Here is a 26595-nt window from a genome sequence, read left to right as displayed (position 1 = left end):
GTGTGATGTGTACTGTTTGGTTAGGGTCTCAGTGTTTCCCCTGAGGATTGACATGTTGAAATCTAGCCCTCAGTGCTGTGGTTTGGATGTGAAAAAGGCTTGCCCGGTTGGGAGGTAATGGAGCCTTCAGGAGGTAGGTGGGGCCTCGTGGGAGCGCCTCTGGTCATTGGGAGCACTGAAGAGAATTGTGGGACATCAGTGTCATCCTCTTTTTCCCTCTGCTTCCTGGCTCATGAGGTGAACAGTTTGCTTCACCACATGCTCTTTTCATGTTGTTCTAGGGGCTCAAAGCAATAAGCCACTCAATCTTGAGCTGGAACCTCCAGACCCACATGCCAAAATAGACCTTTTCTCTTTGTAAGTTAATTACCTCAGGTATTTCATTATCGTGACGGAGAGTTAATTGATTCACTGTGAAGCATTAAGAAGATGGACATTAATCTGACTATATGCTTATGGGTGAGGCCTTTGGGAGGGCATTAGGATTAGATAAGATTGCCAAAATGAAGTCGCCATGATTGAATCCTGTTGGATTTATAAGAGTAAGAGAGTGCTTCCTGTTTCTTGCTACATGATGCAATGCTCTGTGTCAGGGATCTGCCAGCAAGGCCATCACCAGATATGAGCCCTTGAACAGTGAGCTAAATAAACCTCTATTCTTTGTTCCCACATGGAAGGGCCATGGCATGGATGGCCTATTTTCTTTTTAAAGTGGTCTAGCCTTGGGTATTTTGTTACAATGTTGAAAAATGCTCTAATATAATATTCAAATATAAATATTTAATATAAAACAACATGATATTTTATAATTTTTGTTACTCTTTGAAATTTGGTGTGTATTTAGCACTTACAAGCATATGTTACAACCACTTTCTCATTAGCCACATGTGGCTTGTGGCTTCTATATTGGAGAGTGTAGTTCTAAATGCGAGGTTGTTTGCTTGAGAAGTGGGTGATGATTTTCTTGGGTATAAATTGCCTTCCCACCTGAGGTTAACTTTTGCAGTATTCAAAACACAATCCAAATGCCCCAGAAGTGTTTTCTCCACTCACCCTATTCCCCAAAAGCACACAGTGAGCATTTACTCCGTGCTTATTGTCCAGAGTTACTTGGTATTTAACTGGGGCCCATTTCCTCCAACATCCTGAATTTTTTTTCCCTTTCTTTTGTTGCTATTAAACTTAAATGACTTCAGCAGATTTGAGCTTGCCCAGACGTTTTGCTCTTCCTGTGGGTCTACTTTGTCACTAGAGCTGATAGCTTCCTACTTTTGTCCCTGACAGCAGGTGGACATCAACCCAGGATGACCAACACCTCCCAACTCTCCAACGTTCACATGTAGTGACAGACCCTTCTCAAAGAAGTGAGCCTAAGGGACATTCCCAGACTCATGTCACACACAGGCCTTCTACATTCCTTATATCGGGGAAAGCCGGCCTCTGCCCCTCCTGCACCCCTAGTCTACTGAAGTCTGTGGAGGTAGCGTGGGTGCGTTTCTTACCCGGGATTGCTGGTGCTTCTGGTAAAATTCGGTCAGGTTTAAGTCATCCAGGTTGATCAGCAGGCCTTGCTTACACATCTCACAGGTCTTCACAGCACCCAGATCTGCTCCTTGAATTAGATAAAGAACTATACTGTAGGAGAGTAGATCTTAAGTGTTCTTAACATGCACACGAGCATGCACGCACACACGTGATCAATTATCTGTCATTCAACCCTGGGTTGGTTTGTGTTGAAAATTTAGACAGCTGATATTTTGAGTTTCAACTTCTGCATGTTATAAATTCTGAGCTGCAGTGACCTTCATTTAAAGTCAGTCATCTTCTCTAGAAAATGACCTTGAATCTGAGATCTGAAAAATTCCCTTTGTAATCATTTATTATGCAAGCTTCATGTAGGTGAAATTCCCATGGCTTTCAAATAACAGGTCTTGTTTCTATTTAAATATAAACATAATGGCTCATAAAATTGGAATTGCTACACGGAAGCTAAGAGTCAGGTAAATAAATTGGTGAGGCCCAAAGAGATGGCTGAAGCTAGTTGATGGCTTAAAAATCTACCTTTACTGGCACACAGGTGAAAATCCCAACTGAGAAAAGCGAGGGAGTGAGGGGCCATGTGTGGGTATTAGTTAAAAGGAAGCATCTGGGCCCATCACCAAAGCCTGAGCTCAGCCTCATTTGGAAAAAGAAGAAACATGAGAAGGCTCCTGAATGTCTGTTTTTATAAAAGCATGCAGTTTGGGCTGGGTGTGGTGGTGCTAGGTTTGTAATCCCAGCAGCTCGAGAGGCTGAGGCAGGAGGATTGCAAGTTCAAAGCCAGCCTCAGCAACTTCGTGAGGCCCTAAGCAATTCAGTGAGACCCTGTCTCTAGATAAAGCATAAAAAGGGGCTGGGGATGTGGCTCAGTGGTTAAGCACCCCTGGGTGTAATCCCCAGTACCAAAAAAAGAAAAAGGGAAAAAAAAAAAAAAAAGCTATGAGCATCCCCCAAGCGTAGCTGCTGCATTTAGACCAATGATTTACCAGTGTTTATTTTATGCATCCAAAAGCAGAGGACTTACTGGTTATCTGCATGTGTTTACTAATTAGGGCTTGTACAGGTTTATACCCCACTTCTATTTTCCCACTGGGGATATAAAGAAATAGTAAATAATAGAGACTTTTAAAGGGTAAAGGATGCACAGTAATCCCTTATCTCCATTTTGTTTGCTTGATTTTTCTTTTTTAGCACCATTCAGTGATGCTTTTGGCTACAGAACATCCCATGTGCCTTCCAACCTAATCCTGCTGAACATACTCATACGAGCATCGGCATTTACGAGCATTTAAGATCATTTTCATAACACATTTCATGGGTCTTTTTTCCCCCTCTCCCTGTGATAGATGTTTAATTGGCTTAAATTTCTAGTAAGAGAAAGCATTGTTTGGCCGAGTCATTAGCAACCGAAATCCACTTTTTTTTTTTTTTTTGCTCTGGACTGAATCTTTGCTTGCTGTGTGGACATGCGTTTAAGCATCTTGGGAGTGGGCCTGTGTTTCTCATGTGAGGAGGAGAGGCACACATGGAGACAGAGCTGCAGGAAAGAGGCAGTTACTATGATTATCCTGGGTGTTTGCTCTCTAGTTAAATGGTGTGCTGTCCTTGGTGAGGGAGCATGGCAACAGGCCTGGGGCCAGAGCAGAGTGCGAGGTCTCCTCGGTAGCCTGAAATAGTGATCAGAACATGGAAGCAGAGAGCAAAGGGATCTGGCTGTGGAGTAAAGCTTTCAGAGAGGTGAGGGTGAAAGAGCATCTGTTTTCTAATTGAGTTGCTTGCATTGATGAATCCTTTTTTTTTTAAATTTTTTCTTCTTGGTCATTCTTAGAGCCATTTTTAAAGAAACCCATTCTCTGCCAAGAAAAGTAAATCTACTGATGAGGACTGAGGTTATAGACCCTCCCCGGGGAGTCAAGAGAGGGCTTCAAACTGGATGCGGTGGTGCACTCCTGTAATCCCAGGGGCTCTGGAGGCTGAGGCAGGGGGATTGAGAGTTCAAAGCCAGCCTCAGCAATGGTGAGGCGCTAAGCAACTCAGTGAGACTCTGTCTCTAAATAAAATACAAAATAGGGCTGGGGAAGTGGCTCAGTGGTCGAGTGCCCCTGAGTTCAATCCCTGGCACACACACACCCCTACCCCTCAAAAAACACAGAGGGTTTCTTACCTGGTTATAAGATCAACCTACAAAGGCAGCACATGGAGCTCTCTTTATCTGCTATGTTTCTAGAAGATCAGATCAACTCTCTTTCCTTACCCCTGTGGCCAACAGACAGCTTTGCCTGGTATCTTAGGTGCCACCCATCCTCCTTCCCCAGTGAAAGCGTGTGTGTTTGGGGGTCTCTTTGGGGGACTTTCTGAATTATTGTTGCACAGCGTCCACTGGTGGACACGGCCACCTTCTGCTTGCTGAGCTTCAACCCCTGACCTGATTCTTCTGTCTCCCTCCTCGGGGGAGGCGATCTTAGCATCTCTGCTCAGGTCTCAAGCAGGAGAAGGGTTTGGTAAGCAAGTGTTTCCAGGATTCTTTCCACAGACTTGAAAAACATTTGCTTCCCTCCGGTAATTTGAAGGCAGCATTTATGAGCAAGAATCCTGGGCCTGGCCATGCTTCCCCGAGAGTGAGCAGTGGGCAAGGCTCCGAGGCCCGTGCGGGGGTGTCTCGGGTTAATTGTACGGGGGCGTCCCCCCCCACCTACCTGAGGTTATTTTCACCTTCAGCCACTTCTTCAGGCACTCCTGGTGGACGAACCGCAGGCTTCCCACACAGCCGCAGGGCTCCAGGAGGGGGTTGGCGGGGGAACCCCCGGCTATCTGACAGATGCGACACAAGTCTCCCTCCTCCTCGGAGTCCTCCTCCAGGAGACTAAATGGAAAACACGGCCTCGTGACCAAGAGTCTCCACATTGGCAGTTTCTGCAGATACCAGTTCCCAGGGCATTCAGGGGGGAAGCAAAAAGGAACAATCGCCCCACGTCCTGCCCGCCTGCTCCTGGGGCTCACCCTTGGTCACCCTGGGGCTCATTCCTCTAGATGGGGTTATGCATAATCGATGCACAAATTCTTATATTAGGTTTCTTTATAGTTCTTGAGATGTGTGAGCCCACGGGACCAGCACGCCCACGGCCAGCAAAACCAAGAAGCCAGGGTGAGGCCTTGCCCCGCAGGCCTGAGGCCCCAGATTCCACCCCAGCAGGCAAAACCAAACACCAAAACCAGGAACAAAAACAAAGGGAAGCGCAAATCCAGGAGCCCCTCCCTGCCTCAGCCGTTGTGAGGAGGCTGTGGTGCCCAACGTCACGTCCAGGCGTGTAAACTTGTGGGATTGATGCTCAGGGCTCCCGGGCTTGAGGCTGCCTCTGAAATGATGAAGTCATGTGACCTTGGGATGAGCTCCTGATTTCCCCAGCATCCCGTTTCCTGATCTGTGATAGGGGTGAGGGTAGCACTACTGTAGCCGGCTTGGCAGGGTTGGGCAGGCTGTGTGCCTGGCGACCGGGACACGGAACTTCAGGTGCGTCCAGTGCCTGGCGAAACATTTGTGGCCAGAGGTGTTGTGCTCAATAGGTGTTGGTTCAGAGAAGTGATGAACCCACAAACCTGGACGAGAGCTCACCAATAACAACTCTTGCCAGCAAGTGAGTCCACATTTCAGAATGTAAGCTGCTGGTGTTTGATAAGATAGAATAAATGGAAATGCAAGCAAAGATATTTGGGCCCTGGAATCTGAATGGTCTGATGGTCACTCAGGTCTGAAGACCACCGATCTAAGGAGTAGGATCAAGGGCTCTGTGTTTAATTTTTGTGCGGGGGAGGTGGTACTGGGGATTGAACCAAGTGCTTAACCACCGAGTTATATGCCCAGCCCTTTTTATTTTTTCAATATTAAATTTTAAGTCAAGGTTTCACAGAATTGCTCAGGCTAGCCTCCAACTTGTGATCCTCCTACTTTAGCCTCCCAAGTTCCTGGGATTACAGGGGTGCACCACTGCATTTGGCTCTGTGATTAATTTTTTTGTACATATATATATATATATATATATAGTTTATAAATGCCTGACTCCTAATGTAAGCTCTCCTGTCTTCTCAAAGGTCTTAGTGGGAATCCATGGGCTACTACATTTTGAGAAAAAATACATACGTTCACAAAAGTGAAGAAGAGAGAGAGAAAAAGAAAAAGAGGTCAGATATGAAGTCATCACCCCAAAGTGATTGCGCACTAATAGTTTGGGGCACTCCCTTCTGTTCGGGGCACACTGTTTTAGAAAGTTGAGCTTGCTCTTAGGACAGCAGGCAAAGGACTCCCATGGATCTCCCTTCCCACCCGAATCTCTTAAAAAGATAATTACACAGAACGAATCCACAACAGTGCCCGAAGACCAGCGGGCCAGAAATATTGGAGAATCCTAGGACAGTAGAAGCAGAGGTGAGTACCAGACCTGCTTGCAGTAGAAAACCGTGGAGAAGAGCTGACCCAGACAGTCCCCAGCCTGGGGTGCACAAGTTCATGGGCAGGGCAGTTATGAGGATAACTAGCTCAAGACCTGCTTCAGCACAGAGGGCCGGTTCCTCTGGGCAGCCCAGCAACAGTGCCTGTGCCCGGGCACCCCCCGGAGCTGAGTGCTATAGAAAGGGAACTCTCATACAGCCCTGAGTTTACAGACAAGTTCATGAGCATCCCCGATCACACAAAGCCTTCGAATCAGGGAAGAGGGCTGCCGAGGAAGCAAGGCACAGCTGTGGGACAACTGAGTTGGCTGCCTCCATGCTGAACCAGCCACTCCTTCCTTCATGGACTGCTGGGATCACCTGTCACATGTGGAAATCAGCAGCACAGAGGAGAGGAGACAAGAAAGAAGAGCCTGCCGACCCTGCAAGAAATGAATGGGTCAGCTAACGGGGGATTAGTTCTCAGGAGGATTCCACTGCTCTGGGAAAGGACCAATGAGAGATAAGAAGAATTTCTGGGGAATTAAAAAAAATATATGATTAGCAAAATGAAATTCCAGGTGTAGCATCGCGATATTGATAGACAAAATGTAACTCAGCTAAAAGTGTAAAGGTAATATTGACCAATCCACCAAGAAAATATGAGCCTTAATGTGCTAAATAAAAGCCAAATTCTTATAAAGATAAAGGAGGATGGGTGAATCTAAATCATATGGGAAGGTTTTAATAAATAACGTTCAGAAATTGACAAATTCAAAAGAACATAATTGACTAGGAAGATTTTTTTTTTTTTTTAAACCAGGGATGGAACCCAGGGTCGCTCGGTCAGTCACTGAGCCATACCCCAGCCCTTTTTATTTTTTATTTTGAGACAGGGTCTTGCTAAGTTGCTGACGGAAGTAGGAAGAATTTTGGGGGGGGAAGTGATATCGGGATTGAACTAAGGGACCCTTAACCACTGAGCCACATCCCCAGCCTTTTCTTGTATTTTATTTAGAGACAGGGTCTTGCTGAGTAATTTAGTGCCTCACCATGGCTGAGGTTGGCTTTGAACTCCTGATCCTCCTGCCTCAGCTTCCCAAAATGCTGGGATCACAGGGGTGTGCCACCATGCCCAGCAGGAAGAAGGAAGAATTTTGATGGCAAACTTTTCAAACTGTATTTTACATGTACGTACAGACCATGAGAGAACAGAGGATATGCAACATTCCCTAATGCCATGGCATATTTGTAGATGTTGAATATGTATTGGGGCACAAAAACTGCAGATCACAATGCAATTAAATTAGGATGGATGCTGGGTGCGGTGGTGCACACCTATAATCCCAGCAGCTCAAGAGGCTGAGGCAGAAGGATCGAGAGTTCAAAGCCAGCCCCAGCAAAAATTGAGGCTCTAAGCAACTCAGTGAGACCCTGTCTCTAAATAAAATACAAATAGGGCTAGGGATGTGGCTCAGTGGTTGAGTGCTCCTGAGTTCAATTCCTGGTACTGTCTCCCCCCCCAAAAATTAAGATGGGCAATAAAAACTTTTAAAAGAAAGATAACAAAAGGAAATTTACTATAGCAAATATTTTTAAATCCTTAAATTTATAATAAATAAAAAGTGTATAATTGATGCAGTATTTCAGGCAGATTGACAGAACAGACGCAAAAGTCCATAAACAGACTGACAGAGATTGTATGAGCCAAGAAGGCATTTCAGATCAGGAAGGGAAGGATAGAATGAATGGTTGTGGGACAACTGGTTAAATGTAAAAAAAAAAGCAAAAACAGACATCAGAACCCCACTTCAAATTGCACATCATCTGAATTTAAGAATAGCTCCCATGTAGTAGGAATTTGCTTTGTGCTAAGCACTTTCTGACATAGGTAAGTATCTTAAACCTGCATATTTTGAATTGAATCCAATTCTCAGCACCACATATAAATAAATAAATAAAGGTCCATCAACAACTAAAAATATGCATATTTAAAAAAACATCATGCACATAAAATATGAAGTAAATAAAATGGAAAAAGTGAAAAAGTATATGCCTGATATTTGGCAGAGCATTACTATTGATTTTCTATATAGAATGTTGGTATATTTTAGGAGGTAAAAACAATATTAACATTCCCCCAAAAATGTAGATAGGAGACAAGATCAGGCAATGGCAAATGAAGATATGCAAATTAACAATAAACATGGAAAAAGTTCAACATCACTAATAAGCATAAAATTTGCAAATTAAACTGATTATAATTTTTGGCTAATCATTTGACAAACATAAAAACTCGGGAATTGGCAAGGGTATAGAGAAAAAGGATTTTTACAAAATGGTGGTTGAAGTTATTTTCTACATGAAAAAAACCAAAAAAGCTATAGCTATATATTATAATGAATAAGAAAGATTAGCAAAAATACAGAAAAAATATGTCAATTGCATTTGTATACACTAACAAAAAGATTTAAAATTATAATTTAAAATACTGTTTTAATAATAAACAGAAAATAAAAGAACCTAGAGATAAATGGAAAGGCTTTTATCAAGAAAAAAATCACAAAACTACGTAAAAGAGGGCTAAGGTTGTAGCTCAGTGGTAGAGTCCTTGCCTAGCATGCATGAGGAACTGGGTATGATTCTCAGCACCACATATAAATAAATAAATAAATGTCCATTGACAACTAAAAAAAAAATTTTAAAAACTACATAAAAGATATTAAAGACAAAAGGAGAAACATACCATGTTTATCAAAGAACCAAACAATATCTCAAAGGTGTCGATCTCCCAATAGCCTGTAGATTCAATGTAATTGTAATAAAAATCCTAACAAGCAGACTCTTAAGTATATAGTCAAGAAGTCTTTAAAGAATTGCATGGACATGGTGGCTCACGCCTGTAATCCCAGCGGCTCTGGAGACTGAGGCAGGAGGATCCAAGTTTAAAGCCAGCCTCAGTGCTTAGCAAGGTTCTACGCAACTTAGGGAGACCTTGTCTCTAAATAAAATATAAAAAGGACTGTGGATGTGGCTCAGTGGTTAAGCGGCCCTGGGCTGAATCTCTGGAACCCACCCCACTCCAAAAAAAAAAAAAAAAAAACACAAAAAAACACAAAAAAACAAGAAACGAAGAAACAAAACAATGTGGAAAGGGAGGCTTTGCACCATCACTCAGCAAAACCAATAAAAACAGTGGATATTAAGACAGTCAGTATTAAATTAGGGAAAGACAAAAAAGACTAATGGAACAAAAAGAAGAGCCCTGAATCAGATTCATACGTGTATGGCATGTTGTGCACCACAGAAGAGGCTGTGCAGAGAAAATCCTGGGATGATGGCATGTTCACAGGGCAAAGTATAAAGTTCACCTCACACCACATATTAAAGCCATTTCCCATTTAAATCCACAACCCCATTCACATTGAGTCCTAAATGTACGAAGTGAAACAGATTTCAGAAGAAAATAGGAAGAACGTCATGATGATGTCAGGTTAGGGAAGGATTCCTTCAACAGGACAAGGTACCAATCACAATCCACAAAGAAGATGGACATATGTGACTACACTAAAATTAGGAATCTCCTTTCATGACGGGCATGGTAATGCACACCTGTAATCCCGCCACTCAGGAAGCTGAGGCAAGAGAAGTGCAAGTCTGAGGTCAGCCTCAGCAATTTAGCAAGACCCTGTCTCCAAATGAAAACTAAAAAGGGAGGGGGGTGGAGGTCAGTGGTAGAGCACCCCTGGGTTCAATCCCTGGTACTAAATAAATAAATAAATTTCATTAAAAGACATAATAAGGAAAAAGATGAACTAGAAGTTGGGAGGGGGTATTTCCAATATTTAACGTCAAGGGATTCGATCAGTAGCTAGAATATATAAAGGACTCCTAAAATAAGATACAAATATTCTAAAAAGAAAAATAAAGACTTACAAGTATTTCACAGAAAAGGAAACACAAATGGTCATTTAACATTTAAGAGAGCACATAAAATACCTAACCTCATTAACAGTCATGAAAATGCAAATTGAAGCCACAATATCATTCTATTCCCCTCAGACTGGCAAATTTGAAAGCTAATCAGCATAAGAATTGTCAAGGATGCACAAGTTGGATACTGCGGGTGGAACCGTAGAGGAGCATTACTTAGTACAGGGGAAGAAGTGCCACCTGCCAGCCCAGAAACTGCTTTCCCAGATAAACATCCCAGAGCACTCTTCCCCCGTGCACCAGGAGACATTCACAAGGATGCTCATGCAACGTTGTTGGCAGAAAACAGTGAACAGCCCACATGACCGTGGACAGGAGAACAGGTGTATCCACACACCCAAACACTTTGTGCCACTTGTGGTGAAGGGAACAAATGAAAGCCCCAGATACCAAAAAGGATGCATCTCACAGATGCTGTGAGGGGAAAAGGCAAGTCACAGAAGAACAGAGATTCCATTTCTACAGAGTCGAAAAAGGGTAGGAACGGTTCTATAGAGTTTAGCAACGCACATACACGTATGGGAAGAGCATCGAGCAAAAAGTCCCAAACAGGATAAGACAGAATCCAAAGGAACCACTAACACAATGCAGGTGAGGTCAGGGGGTGGGGAAGTGAGGAGGGAGACCAGGAGATCCGGTGGGCGTGGTGCTCTTGAGCGCTTCAGCACGTCAAGAAGGTTCTGTTAGCTGGAGGTGGGCACAGGGATGTCTGGGGCTCTTCTCTCTCTCTCTCTCTCTCTTTCTCTCTCTCTCTCTCTCTCTCTGTAAAAAAAAATTCTCCAAAGTGTATACATATTATATACTTATTTTTATGTATTCATGTAACTAACACTGGAGGAAAACATTTTAACAGTGTTAAGTGGTATTGAGAAATGGCTTAAAATAGCAAAATAAGATATTTTTTAAAACAATATGAACCAATGTTCACTAAAAGTTGCAATTTTTAACAGTGCTTATCTCAGCATGATAGGGTTATAGGTGTTTTCCTTTTAAGTCTTTATTCTAAAGTATTTCCTAAAATGGACACTTTGGAAATAATAAGAAAAATATAAGGTCTGTTACATGCAGGAAAACAGAACCATCTGATAAAGCAAGTATCCCGTGAACAAGAGCTGTTCAATGCATCACCAGGCCTAGAAGTCCATGCATTTAAAATGATTACTTTGAGCCCAACTGCATCGCTTTGGGATGGTGGCATCCAGTGTTCAGACCAGCATGTCTGAAGCTGTTGGCTCAGGTAGGTGAGGATGGGTGGGGCGAGGTTTCTTGGCCTTGTTTATCACGGAAAACCAGAAAGCTAGTTCTGGAGTTAAAGAGGCAGAGGAATAGATATGTAGTCTGTGTTTTGGTTCCCCCTCCTTTTTTCATTTTTAATTCCTTGTCAGGCAATTTTTCTGCTTACAAATGAATATCCATAGGATAATTAATGGCCCGAATGAGCCAAACCAACAGGCACAAAGAGGATTCCCATTCCCGAGAATCACAATTTCCAGATCGGTAGGCCTAGATTAGGGGACAGTAAACACCTATCATAAATGAAATGGTAGAATTCTGACACACTATTTAATGATAGCTTTAAAGAGTATCCCATTTCATAGCTGTGAAATATCCCCCAAATCACCTCAGGAGAAAGGAAAGATCAAAGGAAAGGGCAGTTCAAAAAAGGTCTCGCTTTTCTCTCTTTTGTGCATAAGAAAGAACACATAAGATGGAGGCAGGGGCTCCCTCAACCCGGCCCTTCTGAGGACCCAGGTAACTATGGTAACTGTTTGGGAACCATCTTCCGTTTGGAAGGTTCAAATTCTAGAACTGTTGGTTTGATTTGCGATAAGTCCCAACAGGGAGCTGTGAACTTCAAGTGCTGAATGGTTCGTTCTCTGGGGAGATAACAACCTTTTCATGAAAAATCCTGGTTCCTAATTGCTGGGGAGAAAAGCCAGCCCTACTCTACATCAGAATCCATTACATCTAGCCAACTTTCCTTTCTTAAAGTTATAGTGTTCAAGGGAAAAAACAAAAAAACAAAAAAACACACACTTTAAGAATACTAAAGATATTGAGCAGAAACACCAAACTTTTCTTTTTCCATACCTATATTCTAAGAGCATCAAAATAGGGACAGTTTCCTCAAAGTAAGCAATCATTAATATGTCAAGGAACGGTCTACCTCTGATTTAGATAAAATTCCCATGGCACTCTAATGAAAGCAATATTTATTTCAGCATTGGAAGGAATGGAAAAGAGTAAGTGTGTTTATATCTGTAATTATGAAACTTCCTCACCTTTCTTGCAATTTCTTGAGTTTCTCTGGGTCTGTCTTTATCTCAGTGGCCTCCTTTACATCTGGGAACCTGGATACTGCCATACTGCGGCCGTTATCATTTTGATTTGAGAAATCAGACACTGCAAAGAAAGTAAAAGGTATATTTTCCTGCAGGGACCCAGGCACATGCAAGTGACCTTGTACGTTCCTTCTTGATGGAGAGGAACTAGGAGGATGCGCCGGGGACAAGCTGCCTTGAGGATTTGTGAAGAGAACTTCTGTGTATAACGGAGCCCCCTGAGGCAGGCTTGTGAAAGTAATGTCCTCGGCTCCCCTGACATCAAATTCATGTCCAGAGTTCACTGGGTGGTTTTCAGCACTGGCAAGTGGATTCCTATTTCTGATAGGGGACAATGGCCGGCGAACATTGAACCTTGAGTTTCCCTCTGAACTTGAGCTGTGACCTAAAGTCGGTGACAGTGACAAGTCTATTGGAACTTCATCTCTCAGAGCAAAATGCGTTAATGATCCAGGAGTGTAATAAGATGAATTCATGGAGGATCTCGAAGCTGTTGGTCTAGCAGAAAGTAAGTGGTCAAAAGAATTTCTGGAACTATTTAAATAGTCTTGCCAATCTCTTTCGTAATCATGGATACCAGACCTGTTTTCCACAGAAATGCCATCACTAGGTACATTTTCAGCATTGAGACCACCATCTTGTCTGGGTTCAGAATTGGTGTCCACCGAGTGGAAGGGCTTTTGCTCATTTTCACTTCCCCCACTGTCCCTGCCTTTAACAGACTCCCCATCAGGTAGTTTGGGCTCCTGGAACATCCTTTGCCCTAGAGAAAACTGCCTTGTAGGCCATGGCTCCATTGCGTTGCTTATTCTTAACGAGCCATGACTGGGCTCGCTCCTTCTTAAAGAATTACCTCTGCAATGTTCAGGGTTTTCTTCCGAATTTTTATTTTTGGTCTGAGTAACTGATGTCCCAAGAAATCTACTTCTTTTATGGTTGGAGGGAGAACGGGGTGAGCGCATACCAACCAACAGAAGTTCTTCTTCTACACGGACTTCCTCCTCAGTGTCCTCCTCTTCTCTCCCAGCATTTAACGAGATAACGGAATAGAAATCTTCATCCCGGAACCTAAAGGGTGACCTCCTTGGCCCCCCCATGATGGCGGGCATGAGTGGTGGCCCCAAGGGCTCACTTAGCACTTGAGAACTCTTCATTCCTTGGAAAGTCTGGGTTGGGGTTGAATGTGGCTCATTCTGGGAAAGAGCACTTGGGTCTCCCTTTCTGGCTCTCTCCAGGGTGTTCTCAGCTGTCATCATCAGTGGTGAGGAGGAGACGAAGTTTCTTCTCTCTCGGGTTGGCCTCTTCAGCTTAGTCTCGCCTGCCCATATCAGGGTTTCTTGTTGCACTACTGGATCTGCATGGACAAGAGACAAATTGGTCATGCTGTTAAAAGTGCCCATGCATGAAAGCCCTTTACACCAAGCATGGGGATCCCTCAACCATAAGGAAAAGCCCTGGAGAAGAAAATGTGAATGGCCAAAATGGTAGGAGGTGCAGGAGGAATGCCACACAGTCGGCTTCTTTTGACTGCTGCTGGGTTCTCCTTTGTACCCTTGTGGAGTTCAGGCTGGTTCTGGGGAAATAGGGTGACCCTGAGGGTACAGATTCTTTCTGCGGAAACTTCCAGAAGAACGATCCAGCTTCAGGCCAGTCAGGGGCGAGGATGGATAAATACTGGTTTTCACTCTGTACATCATGAAGGAAAACCAGCACTCTGGGAGCAACTTCTATAAAAACGACTGATCCTTTCTCATCCAAATTCATCTGACGTACATTTATGACACTCTTGTTTCTCATACAACTTTATAAAAATGTATGAAAAGTATGTTCATTATGGCAGACTGCTTGCGAGGAAGGCTCTAGAATCCAGTGCCCAGATACACTGAATGAAGACTGTGGCCATGCTTACCACTTAGTGAAAATCACAATTTTAAATCTCTCAAGAAATCACAATCTCCTCTCTGTCATTAGCCTCTAGTAAACTCATAAACTCTGGCCATTATAGAATCCCCAACTTCCCCCACCCTCCCGATTTTATAGTTGGAGGAGGAATTTTTATTGGAGAGATCAATTATTCAAAACTTGTTTTATACAAATAATAAGTGTTACTTATTGAGGGTGAACTTTGAGTAGAACCATAACTATATATCTCTTTCTCTCTCACACACTTACAAACACACACGTAAGCCTCGCAGCTCTATGAAATACGTTCCATAATCATACCACATTATAACTGAGGACACCAACACCCAGGAAGGTCACATAACTTGCCCAAGACATTTCTAATAAGTGATGGAGTGAACATTTGGACCCCAGCCTGTTTGATTTGAGGTTTGTGTTTTTAACCACTATCCTGTATTATCCCTTTAGAAACTGGTTGGACTTCCAATTTCCTTGTGAAAACCAGGATCCAAAGGAATTCATTGTGTGTGGGGTGTGTGTGTGTGTGTGTGTGTGTATGTGTGTGTGTGTGTGGTTGAGGGTCATTCACCTTGATGGCACGGGTAGAAACTGAAAGTACTTCTCTGATCCCATTTCTCTTTTTTCCCTCCTGAAGTGAGCCACCCCCGACTCTGCCTGCTCTCTGTTATTCTGTGGATCTGATGAGACTCTGCTGTCCTTATCACTCAGTCTCTAAAGCAGCTCGCCTGCCTGTCGAGTGGACAGGACTTTGCGGGGCCTGGGAAGGTCTGTGATAACAGCTCTGCTGGGGAAATGCAAATCCTTGGAGCAGCCGGCTCAGCCAAGGGCCAAGTCAATACCACTCGCTTTAATTGAGCTGCCTGGCAGGGGAGCCCGGGCTTCAGAGGCTAACGTCCTAACACTGGGTAAGCTTCTTCTATTGTGAACTGCACAGGACACTCACAGACACAGTGCGAATCTTTACTCATCAGCTCTATCTGTTAAACTCTCCTACCAGGCCCCTCGTGGGGTTTATGAACCCCAGGAAGAGATTTATCAGCAATTCAAGGACTCCTTGAGCATCTGGCTCTGTGCGCACAGGAGTCCCACTTGTTCGCCCACCCCACGGGGCTGATCCCCACTTGGGAGACTCGTGCTTCTACATAACCAGCTGAATTCTGATCATTTATTTCTTTCTTTTGAGGAAAAAAGTGATACGAAGGCATCAAAGTCTAGGCTCTGATTGATCATTTTCCATTTTGAATTTGAGGAGGGCCTCAGAAGTTGGCTCACGGTGGGCGCTGGAATGCAAGACTTCTGGTCATTTTTAGAACTCACCACCCTGGCTAGAGGGTGAGGGGCTGCTCCCCATCCCCACCCCCGCTGCCCCTGAGCCAATTCAGCTCAGGTTCTGAGCAGGGAAGGGGGAGACACCTGGTGGGCTAAAGAATGAGCTGGATGACTTCTGAAAAACAGAAATTGGAGACTCAACAGGGGCCATGAGCTCATTTCCTGGAAGCCACTGAGCTGTCACAGGGTGACAGGGCCTCTGGGGCAGAAGTCCCAGCTACACACTGCACCGCACCTCGCTGAGACTCCTGCAGCTCCCAACAAAACACACCAGGGACTGCATCTTCACGTTCCCTGTCACCACAACTGTCTCCTCTTTAAAAATTCAATCAGAGCTTCTCTGGCTGTGTGTGTGTGTGTGTGTGTGTGTGTGTGTGTGTGTGAGAGAGAGAGAGAGAGAGAGAGAGAGAGAGAGAGAGAGAGAGAGCATGCGCACGCATGTGTGTTTCCTAAAGGTGACAGACTGCAGCATTCTATATTTATGCTATTTCAACCCCATTTTTTGGTGTCTATCAAAGAGGGAGCAGACTTCAGGGCTGGGGATGAGCACTCCACTTGGTATGCCAGGGACGTGCTATTCATAGTGCAGACACTGGATGCTGCTCTGAGGCCTGCCTGGCCTCCAGCTGTGGCCGGGGCCCTGTCATCGCCAGGAGTTCCAGGCATGTGGAAATGAAACCGGAACAAGCGACTGTCTGCCCTGAGATGATGCCTTTGGTCTGGACTTCCTCGTGTGCTTGACCAAGAGTGTCCTAATTCCAACAGCCATAGACTTTTCATTTTTTCATTCCCCTTCTGGTTATAAAAGTGGCCTATGATCACTGGAGAAAATAGAGGAGAGGATGAACTAATCCAAGTCTGCCCATGACTAAGGGCTCAGGTGACCATTGCTCATGTTCTGGGGAGTTGCAGGCTAAAGACCCCTGGTTGTTCCCATCCTGCAGTAGTGCTTTGGCTCAGCATTGGAACCATGAATTAAATGCCTTCAGATGGAAACTTGGATGTGTGGCTTACCTCATGATCCCCGCTATGAATCTCTCCTGCCGTACCCACCTGCTCCCTGAAGGTATTTGAACTTACAACCCAGGCCTCCCTTATCTAGAGGTTATTCCTTTTTAAAAAAAACAAAATCGGTATGATTCTGTATATGCAACTGTATGTCCTGCTTTCTTTCTCTAAACATTTCATTGTATGCATTATCTCATGTCATTATTCTTTAATGATAATATGAATGTATCATAATTTGTGAACTCTTCCCCTGTTGCTGGGCATACAGACAGTTTTGGGGTTTTTGCTGTCACAGATCCCTTCTGTGATAAATTTCCTTGCTTGTGCATCATTGACGACACACCATCTTTTCTTAGAATAGATTTGTGGGGGTAGAGTTACCAGGTCAAAAGGTATGAACTTTCTAGAAGGTTTTGACACATGTTGCCAAATTTCTTTCCAGTTTGCACCAAATTACCCTCTGGGGGAGGCACAAGAACATCGCTCTCATAACCGGGTCCCCAGCAATCCTTGTCGATAGCATTTGACACAACAGTGCCAGGAAGTATTAGCTCTTAGTTTTATAACCACTATTAAATATTATTTTAAAATCCTTAGCCAAGTTGGCAGGCCACATTTAGCTCACTTGTGAATTTACATTTATAACCTATTAAGGCTGAACTTCTGTTTTAAGTGTTCGCCTATATGTCTCTGCAAAATTGTCTGTTACCCTTCTTCATTTTTCTCTTAGGTATTTTGTGTGTGTGTGTGTGTGTGTGCGCGCGCGCGCATGTGTGTTATTGATTTTTTTCTGTATATTTTCTTGGTTACATTTGCTTCAAATCTCTCACTGTTCAAATATCTGACTCTACTCCAATTTATTTAAGCCAAATTAGAACATGAGGAAAGAAACTAAAGAGGGACTCTAATTGGGGAAAGAGAAGGAGCCCTGGGATAACAACTCAGGGAGTCATAGGAAAAATAAAACTTGTCCCCTAGGTGCAGATGGAGGGTTGAATGAGCCCCATGGGTCCAGGAATGTTTCATGTGCAGAGGATGTCAGCTTTCAGATAATATCAGAGTTCACAGAGAGCCACTGGGGAGGTGGCAGGACAGAAACCAACAATGGTTCAGGCCTTCTGCGTGGACTTAATATGTGCTGGTGCTGGTCTGTGTATTACTTCACTAAGCCACTTTAACAATAGGGCAAGGTAGATTTTCATTATCCTTGTTTTAAGATAAGGGAACTCTATCCCAGTGTGGCTACATGACCATAAAGGACGAACCCTAGAACTGGGGTCTGCCCTAAAGCTCATGCCCTTTCTGCCAAAAGACATTCTGTAACTGGGGACATCTCATTGCTACTAGTTCATGTGTACTTTCATGGCATCTCATTCCAAGCCATCGAAATACTCCCCATTATATATATATAAATCTCCCATTTAAATACAAAGGCTACCACGTTCATTTAGTATCAAGAAAGTGTGATACTTAATGGCTTCTCTGAGAGCAAATTTTGGTTATGACACAATGCTTCTCTTGAGTCCTAAGTGAGCTCCTTAGGTGCTGTTCTCCCCTCCTTTCTGTCACTGAAGGGGACTGTGACAGGGTTAGCAGAGTAGATGGCATGAGCCTTTGGGTGCATGTTCAGGACTCAAATTCAGAAAGAGGAGCGTTCCACCAAGTCAGTGTATGAAATAAAGCATATATTCATTTTGATATTTCTTACACACTGAGATCTTGCTGCTATGACTGCCCTGGATCAGAAAGGCCATCTCTCTCAGAGACAAACCGTCTGCTATCATGGATATCCATTGTCCTCTTCTGGGGTGGGACCTCCCCAGAACTGCAGCCTGCTTTTCCATCTTCCCCCAGCTCCTGTCCACTCAAAAACACACCTTGTCATGCTCTGGAGTTATGGGAGATAAAATAAAAGATAAACTCCTCCATTGCTTTTCCCACCAACATCTATTGGAGGAAAAAAAAAAAAACTCAAGATCAAACAGTCTGCTTTTAAACCTTTTTAAGTATTTCCTTTTGGGGTATTCTCTATCACATAAAAGCACAAGCATCTACAAACCAGGAAGAATTCACCAGGTGACAGCACAAGTCGATCCTCTTCCCTGAGGACCAAGGTACGGCAGCCACCGTCCTTACCTGCTCCCCAGAGGGTCTGTGCCTTTGCAGGCAGCTGTGCTTTCTGTCTGCTTCTGTCCCCAGATGCTCTTGGGCTGTGCATCTCTGGGCTGACTGTCAATCTCCCCAGGTTTGGCCTCCTCTTCCTTGATAAAATCTTTGGTGCCTGTGCTGCTGAAAGGTGCAAAATCTTTTCAATAATTATTTTTTTTTTACCGGGAAACATCCATATAAAGAATGCTCAAAGGGCCCAACATGGGGTGTCTGGGGCGGGGCGGGTCACAGGAACTCAAGAGATCAGAGTAGCTCTGGGGAAACCTGGTTCCACTCCCTTGTAGTCACATGAGCTTGGGTGAATTTCTTCACCTCTCCAAGCCTCCTCCTGTTACATGGAAATAATACCTACTTTGCAAGACTATGATCACCATTAATGAGCATCCATGACACCTGCAATGCACAGGGCTCTTTCCTTTCACTAAGAAGTTTCTAGTTTCCAATTCATGTTTGGATGGTCCTGTCAGCGATACTGTCCAGAAGGCCCCTGGGACACTCAAGGTCCCTTGCTCCCCAAGTGCTCACCCAAATTTGAATCACATTATATTTTGTACTTGCATATTAATGTCCTTGGGTTGTTTTGTGGCAAACATTACCTTACAGGAAGATTCCAACCTTCAGGGACCATCCACTTTTCCTTGCCCATGTCCTACCCACCCTTGTGCGGGTGCAGGAAGCAGTAGCTAGAGTGCTACCGTGGACTGCATTCCCAATGAGCACTTGTTAAAAAATTCATATTTGGAATTAGGTTGCTACTTGGTATGAATAATGTCAAGTTTCTTCTTCACGTGTATTAAGCATCAGTGCACGTGAATATGAGGGAAAGTCGCAGCATTTTCCAGGCACCTCTACAAGTTCTTGGGCTCACCAGGCAGTTAAATTGTGAATATCTGCACTTACTCCCCCAGGAGAATTTGCCTGGCTCATCCCCTTTTAGACAGTTTAGAAGTTTCACAAGTAGATGCAGCCAGCAGGCAACAGGGTAGAGCTGGGACAGGACCTGCTGGCATGTGAGAGCACAGCCCTTCCTGGCACGTGGGGACAACTGGATTCGTGTTTCAGTGTGTAGGCTGTGGTCGTGTGAAGTTTCCATCCAGATTCAGGGAAGGGAGGAAACTTCTCTTTGGCAGACAGTGAAGGCCAGTTTAATACGGCGGCAAGAGAACTTACTAGAAGGTTGGGGGGGGGGCGCTCTGGTGGTGTTGAGTCAGCGTAAAGCAAGTTGGTAGGGCCTAGAGAAGTTGTGGCTTGGCCATAAAGGAGGAGAGAGAGAGGAAGTTCTCTGGAAGATGAGAATATATTCTTTGGAGGGAGGGAGAGGAGGAGGGTGAGAGGAAGGGACAGGGCTCTTTGTGGAGGGGGAAAGCATTTTCTCAGCACCCAAAGTTGCAGTGCTTGAATCCAGACTGGCCTTGTCCCTCAGCTCTCAGAGACCAACCACGGCTTCTCTCCCCTCACCTGACTGACAGAGGAGGAAGCTGTGGGATTCTCGATGAGGAAGAAACAGAGCAACCAGGGAAGGGAGAGGCTCAAGCTCAGGCCAAGTCCTAGTTAGAAGGATTTCACTTTGATTCCCAGCAGAATATTCAGATTTCCTCCGCCACCCCCACCTCCAGGCAGCAGACCCTTCAACTGCTGGCAGAGGGACCCTCCGACTCCGATTCCATCCACACACTCTCGGGAAGTCTTTTTCCCCAGTCTGCACCAGCAAGCAGGTCCTTCAAGGTCTGGTGTTTGGTTTTTTTTTTTTTTGTCCACTGAGTCAGTCTTTACTCTGCCTTTTCCAGAAGCCTTGCTTTCAGCCTTTGAAGGCCTTTAGTATTTAAATATTCAAAAATTGCTTAACTTTTTTTTTTCCTCTCCATGTAAACTATAAACTCCTAGAGGACAGATACTCTCTCATGGCCAGTCTGTAGGTTGCTTCACACTGTTACATAAGACTAATAACAACGGCTTAGTATTCGCAGGGCTCCAGAAGATACATTCAATCCCAGCTATGGGGAACTTCAAAACTAGAATCATTTTTTTTTTTTTTTGATGTGCAAAACACCTAAGGCGGCTTAGGAGAAAAGATTATTTTGTTGTTGGTGCTCAAAAAACTGCTTTCTTTAAAATATCAGATCTCTTAATTTCCAAAATGATCACGTGTCTCCTGTCATTGAGCTCCAGCAAACTGAACTAATAAAGCTGGACACCCAGAGATTATTTTACTAGGTCTGGCAGTGGAGTAGCATTAGGATTCCCCTGACCTTTGGCAGTTTGAACCTCAGTTTCTGCAACTGCAAAATGGGAATATTCCTACCTTAAGTTACTGTAAAATTTAGCAATAATATACATACATGACCTAACTTTGTGTCTGGAGCCTATGAGCCGCTAAACCAGTAACTGCTCCTTCTACCATAATGAATACTAATACTTCAAACCGAGGAAAATCTGAAGTCATTCCCATGAGAGGAGTGAATTTGACCAGAAACTTATTGTCATGCAGGCTTTGCAGGTTGAGAATAACTTATTCAGCAGCCTGCAATCCTGTGTCATTCTTATTGATTCTCTCTCCCAAGCCTTCTTTTCTAAAATCCAAAAGGCAAATAGCAATTTTTTTATTATAATTTGTTCAACAAATACCTGTGTGCCTTTGCTATGCAATGATTGAGGGTTCACATAGATGAGTAAGACATTTTGGTCATGACCTTAAAGGTTATGATTTAATTTGGCTGCACTGCTCACTTCTTGCCTGAGGTACCCTTTATGTCCATGGAAAGCAAGCTCTTGCAAAACTTTCTTTCTTCTCCATCTATAACCACAATCACAAATGAGTGACCTTGACTGCATATTTTGCATACATGGATTTAAGAGTTTCAGACATTCAGCAAGCCCACCAAGTTCCTAATCACCTTACCCAAATGAATGGTGAACCAAATTTCAGAACTGATCATGGAATGGTGCCTATGCCAGTCTGTAGGAAATCTAAGTCATACGTGCCCTAAGAGGTGAACTATAAAATTCCTCTTCAGGTAGCAGGACAAGCCCTCTGCCTTAGAAAAACAGAAAGGAGTTATGTTCACAAGTTTCATCTCCTGGTAACCCAATATTCTGCATGTCAGTGAATTTGGAGAAGACTGCGTTTTGCTTCAGACAACATGTAGCCCATACCCTCTTTCAGTATCTGAGCAAAGGGATGCCTCTGATAGCAAAGAAAGAAAACAGCTGTTTTGATAAAGGGTATATGCTCCAGTTCTCTTGATAAGCTGGGAAACTGGAATTGATATGCAATAGATCTTAATTGGACTGAGAACCAAGCCATCCAACTGTCTATGCTCATTCCATGCACCTGATAATGGTTCAGTTCCCTCACACCACTGGCCCTACACAGACATTTCTTGACAACATTGAAAAGAGAAAGAGGAAAATACAGTTCCTGCACCTTTATCCTTGCCCAGTGCCACCTTGACTGGCGTCCCTGGTGCCTAGGTGCTGCTGGGATTCCATGTAGGAGATCCTGCTTTGAAAAGGTGATTGCTCTCTTTGGATCATGAGAAGAATTACAGCTTAATTATAAGAGCCAGTGTTGCCTGGTGTAATAGGCAGCTTTCTATATGGCCACAAATAATAGGTCACATCCATTTGCTTATTTGAGTCTGCTGGAAATGTATGTTGTCTCACACACCCAGAGGAGATCTTAATTAAGGCTTCATTATGTACCATAAATATGTTTTATTTTGGAACGCAGGAGGTGGGATTTTTTTCGGATTTTAGGAAATGCAATGCCTAATAAGTAGGCAGGAAAGGGAATGTCAACACTGACTGAGCCCTTTCATCTGTCCCTCCTCAGCACGGTCTGGATGGGCTTTCAGTTCCAGCGTATGTTTTCACAAGGACCCGCCTGGTGCCAGCCACCCTTTCAGGGCAGCCTCGGTGACTGCTGATTCATATGGCCAAGGGTTGGAGCAGACACAGAAGAGCCTGCTGGGTTTCTGGCGGTGACGTTCCAGAGAGGGCCAGACACAGGAGTTAAGAAATCAAGAGAGTCTTGAGAGATGATGGGATTTTATTGATCGTTTACTTCTTTAGCGCTAGGGGAAGCTGAGCCCAAAGCAAGTGGTGGCGCTGTCCAGTCTTCCTGCTGCCCTGCATACCACACCTCCTGGTATTGTTCATGGCATTGTTCTGGCCCCTCTCCTGTCATCTGCCTTCTGGAAGCCTGATGTTCCCCTCTCCCTGACTCCTCTGGGCTGCGTGCCTTGCCAGGGGCGACTTACCATATGAGGTAAATCTTACTGGGCCTTCTGGGGCCCGACACGCACAGCACAGGTGTCTCGGATGGAGTTGGGCAGGAGACAGGGAAGTAGCAGAGGGATGAGGGAGACCCAGGTGTGGGGCTGGAGGTGGTGGGAGTGTAAGTCGAGTAGGTGGGAGGGAGAGCCGGAGGAGTGGAAGAGGAAGAGCACTGGGCTGTTGGGGAGGCTGGTGGCACTAGTGGCAGGAGGAGGCAGCAGTAATTGGTATTGGGCTGCATGTTGGGAGAGAAAGCAAAGACGGAGCAGTAAGGGGAATATTCAACACAGAACAGGGGGTGCTCGCTGCTGTCACCTGCATAAAAGAAAAAGAGCAATCAGGAAGCAGCACTCGCCGGTGGGAAAGGACATTAAAAAAGTCTGAGAATGAATCAAAACTCAAAAATGGTTCTTCGGGGGGTGGGAGTGGGGCCTCCAGGTGTCGCAGGCACAGCAGGCCTGGCTCCTGCCCAGGAGCCTCCTCGCCTAGATCTGAGTCACCCACGAGTTAACCAAGGGAAGTGGATCACTTCACACCCCTTTCCGGCCAATAGTCTTTTGGGCAGACCTGGCAGATGTAGGGAAGTTATTCCCCCAGCAAGTTCCCGAAACATCCTGAGGCAGCCATGTGGAAGGCGCGGTCCTCCCTCGTCCCCCACAGCCAGTCTAACAAGCTGTTCTGGCGGCAGCAGATGGTGGCCTGCAGGGCCTCACTGCCGCCAGGCACTCGCCCCCGGGCTCCAGCTGCCCCGGGCAGGAGGTTGTGGTCATGCCCTGATCTGGCCTTTCTGCTCTGGAGGGGAAGCTTGGGGAAAGAGAAAGCTGCAGAGAGACCCTGGTGGGATCACGGGAGGGGGAGGAATCAAGGAGGGACAGGCAGGTGGACCAGAGAGGTGTCCAAGTGGAATCAATGACTTCAACACTCACCTCACGCTCTACCTGCCAACTTCTCTGGAGGCAGAACGCGGGTGCCTGATGGAGTCATGATTCAGAGCGACTCCCTCATGCCTGCCCCTAGCCAGCTCGGTCACCTTGAGTCCACCGCTTACCTTCTCAGAACCTGTTTCCTCATCAGCAAAATGAGGCGGGGTGTTTTCTCTGGCCTCGCTTCTCCTAGGCTGGTGCTTAGACGAGCAGCCATGCACGTCACCTGGGAGCTTCTTAGAAATGCAGAATCTCAGCCCCCCCCCCAAACCTACTGAGTCAGAAACTGCATTTTAACAAGGTGTTTCCCATGAACATTAAAGTTTAAGAAGCAAAGCTCTGAGACGGCTGCCCAAACCTCTGGGATGAGGATCTTTGTAGGGCTCCTTCGAAACAGTTTTGCAGAGTCCTGCATGGGAGATCCGGTTGCTACTATGGTTAGGATCAGTGCCCTCCAAAGATCCATGTGTTAGAGGTTTGATCCCCAGGTTGGTGTTGATTGGTCACCGAGGATGTGTCCACAAAGGGGGTTGTAGGTCCCTGGTCACCTTCCTCTTTCTCTTCTTTCACTTTCTGGCCATGAAGTGAGCTTTCTTGCTTCACCACAGGCCCAAAGCGAATGTGTCTACCCCAATCTTGCACTGGAACCTACAAAACTATGAACGAAAATAACCCTTTTCTCCTTATAAGGTAATTATTTCAGGTATTTTGTTAGAGTGTCCTGAAGCTAACTAACACAGAAACTCTGGCTCAGGGATGGAAACAGGAATTTGTGTTTCAGTGAAGCACCTCCTTGGTGACTCTTATTCAGTAGAGCAGTTTGGGGAAAAGCTGCAGTTAAAATCAGTTTTGATTCTAAAATGAATGGCTGAAATCATTGTAGCCATCCAGTTGAAAACTATTACATGAAGTGGAGGGTCTCAGTCCAACGGAGGGACTCAGGAGTATCTCTGCCATAGATTCAAGCAGATATAATCTACTTCCTATTCCTTCCTAACTGTCTCTCAGAGTGGTTCACTTCTCAGTCATTTTTCTCTCTGGGCGGTTGTCTTCCTCTGTTTTTCCCTTAACTGTTCTTTCCTCCCAAAGCTCCTCTGCCACCTGTCTTCTGGCTCCACTCACTCTCACAGGGGAGGAGGCACTCTTGCCATTTCAACCCCCTCTGACTCGCTGAGGCCCTTGGATTCCTGCAAGTGGCAGGAGTGCCCAGATGAACAGCAGACCAGGGACCCGGCATTTCTACCCTCTATCCTTCTTGCTTCTCAAAGACAACACACCACAGAAGGGGGCCCACCCTCTTCTTGCTTCCTCAGCCTTGGCAAAGGCAGCCTCCACTGGCTTATTTTTCTGAGCCAGATCCCTGAGTTCTCTTGGATTCCTCCTTTTTTTCCCTGATTCCAACTTCCAAGTCACCAGGTTCTGTTAGGCTTCCTTCCTTAACCATCCCTCAAGCCCATGCCCTCTTCTCTATTCTCTCTGCTCTCATTTCTCCCCGGGTCGACTGCAAGGCTGGTCTGGTCTCTTGCGGTCTGGGTCTGGCTGCCCTCACCTTCCCAACTGGCTGCCCTCACCTTCCCAACCTTCCCTGCTCCTTGCTATGGCCAGAATCAACATGAAAAATCTGATTTGGGAGCTGGGGATATAGCTCCGTTGGTAGAGTGCTTGCCTCGCAGGCGCAAGGCCCTGGGTTCAATCCCCAGCACTACAAGAAAAAAAAAAAATCCGGTGTGACTGTATCACTTCCCTGCACAGTCCCCTTTGATAACCAATGCTCCATTGCCTTCAGCATGACATTCAAGGACCTTGGGGGCCTGGTCCTACAGAGCCTCAACTTTATATTCTACACTTCCTAATTTGCAGCCTGACTCTATAACAGAGCTTTTCAAACTCACGGGTGCATGTGAATATCCCTGAGATCTTGTTAGGTGCAGATTCCTAGTCAGTAAGTCTGGTTGGGGCCTTAGGTTGTGTTTTATTTGTTTATTCATTTATTGGTACCAGGCATTTAACCCAGGGGTACTTTACCACTGAGCCACCTCCCAAGCCCTTTTTATTTTTTATTTTGAGACAGGGTCTCACTAAGTTGACCAGGGCCTCCCTAAGTTGCTGAGGCTGGTCTTGAACTTGTGATCCTCCCGTTTCAGCCTCCCAAATCACTGGGATTGCAGAAGTGCACCACTGTGCCTGGCTTCTTTCTGGTTTGCATTTCTAACAAGCTCTCAGGTGATGCTTCTGCTACTGGTCTGAGGGTGTGTGAAGACCCAAGACCCTAGACTATTTGTAGCTCCTTGATGTCTGTCTACCCGTCTCTCTCCTCTAGGCCTTTGAAAGCTCAGCACCTCCTGCTGGACACAACTTCCTTGCTCTCCTCGCCTGGTTAAATCTCATCCTTCAGGAGTCTCACCTTGTTCACTCCTTCCCACAGGTTCTCAGGACTTACCTTGGTCAGGGCAAGCATTGCACTGTTTGCCCTGTTGGTGTCCTGGCCGCCCACTAGGCTGGGGGGCCCTGGAGGACTGGTGGGTCTGTGTGTCTTATCCCCAGAGCCCAGCAGTGAATGAAGGACCAAGTGAATGAGTGACGAGTGGAAAATGCAATTTGCCCTGGTATCATGCACCCTGGGATGGGGAACTGGAGGTGGGGAGCAGCTGAGTGGACCTGTTAACTTC

The 26595-nt window shown here is 45.2% G+C and overlaps 2 protein-coding genes across 8 annotated transcripts in view; one reads left to right on the top strand and one right to left on the bottom strand.

Moving 5' to 3' along the window:
• LOC120884066 (uncharacterized) overlaps positions 1-16890 on the top strand; it is a 32993-nt gene extending 16103 nt beyond the window's left edge. The window contains exons 2-4 of one of the 2 annotated variants that reach the window (XM_078041920.1): positions 5629-5718; positions 12395-12807; positions 14857-16890. The gene's annotated coding sequence lies outside the window, so the exon portion shown is untranslated. Of the gene's footprint in view, positions 1-5628; positions 5719-8437; positions 11195-12394; positions 12808-14856 lie in introns of those variants that run through there. The other variant, XR_013436007.1, reaches the window with a different exon arrangement.
• Positions 1-26595, bottom strand: part of Marchf10 (membrane associated ring-CH-type finger 10) — an 86740-nt gene that overhangs the window by 17775 nt on the left and 42370 nt on the right. For 2 of the 6 annotated variants that reach the window (XM_040268632.2, XM_078041914.1), the window contains exons 5-8: positions 18696-18848; positions 12240-13653; positions 4236-4402; positions 1503-1612 (exon numbers count right to left, since the gene is read on the bottom strand). In XM_040268632.2, coding sequence (XP_040124566.2) covers positions 1503-1612; positions 4236-4402; positions 12240-13653; positions 18696-18848 — 1844 coding nt within the window. Of the gene's footprint in view, positions 1-1502; positions 1613-4235; positions 4403-12239; positions 13654-18695; positions 18849-22758; positions 23319-26595 lie in introns of those variants that run through there. The other 4 variants (XM_005328180.4, XM_078041912.1, XM_078041913.1 and 1 more) reach the window with 3 other exon arrangements.

Source organism: Ictidomys tridecemlineatus, chromosome 3 (assembly GCF_052094955.1).
Source record: "Ictidomys tridecemlineatus isolate mIctTri1 chromosome 3, mIctTri1.hap1, whole genome shotgun sequence".
Lineage (NCBI taxonomy): Eukaryota > Metazoa > Chordata > Mammalia > Rodentia > Sciuridae > Ictidomys > Ictidomys tridecemlineatus.
Note: the sequence above shows the minus strand (reverse complement) of the source record. Positions and strands in the feature narration are given on the sequence as shown.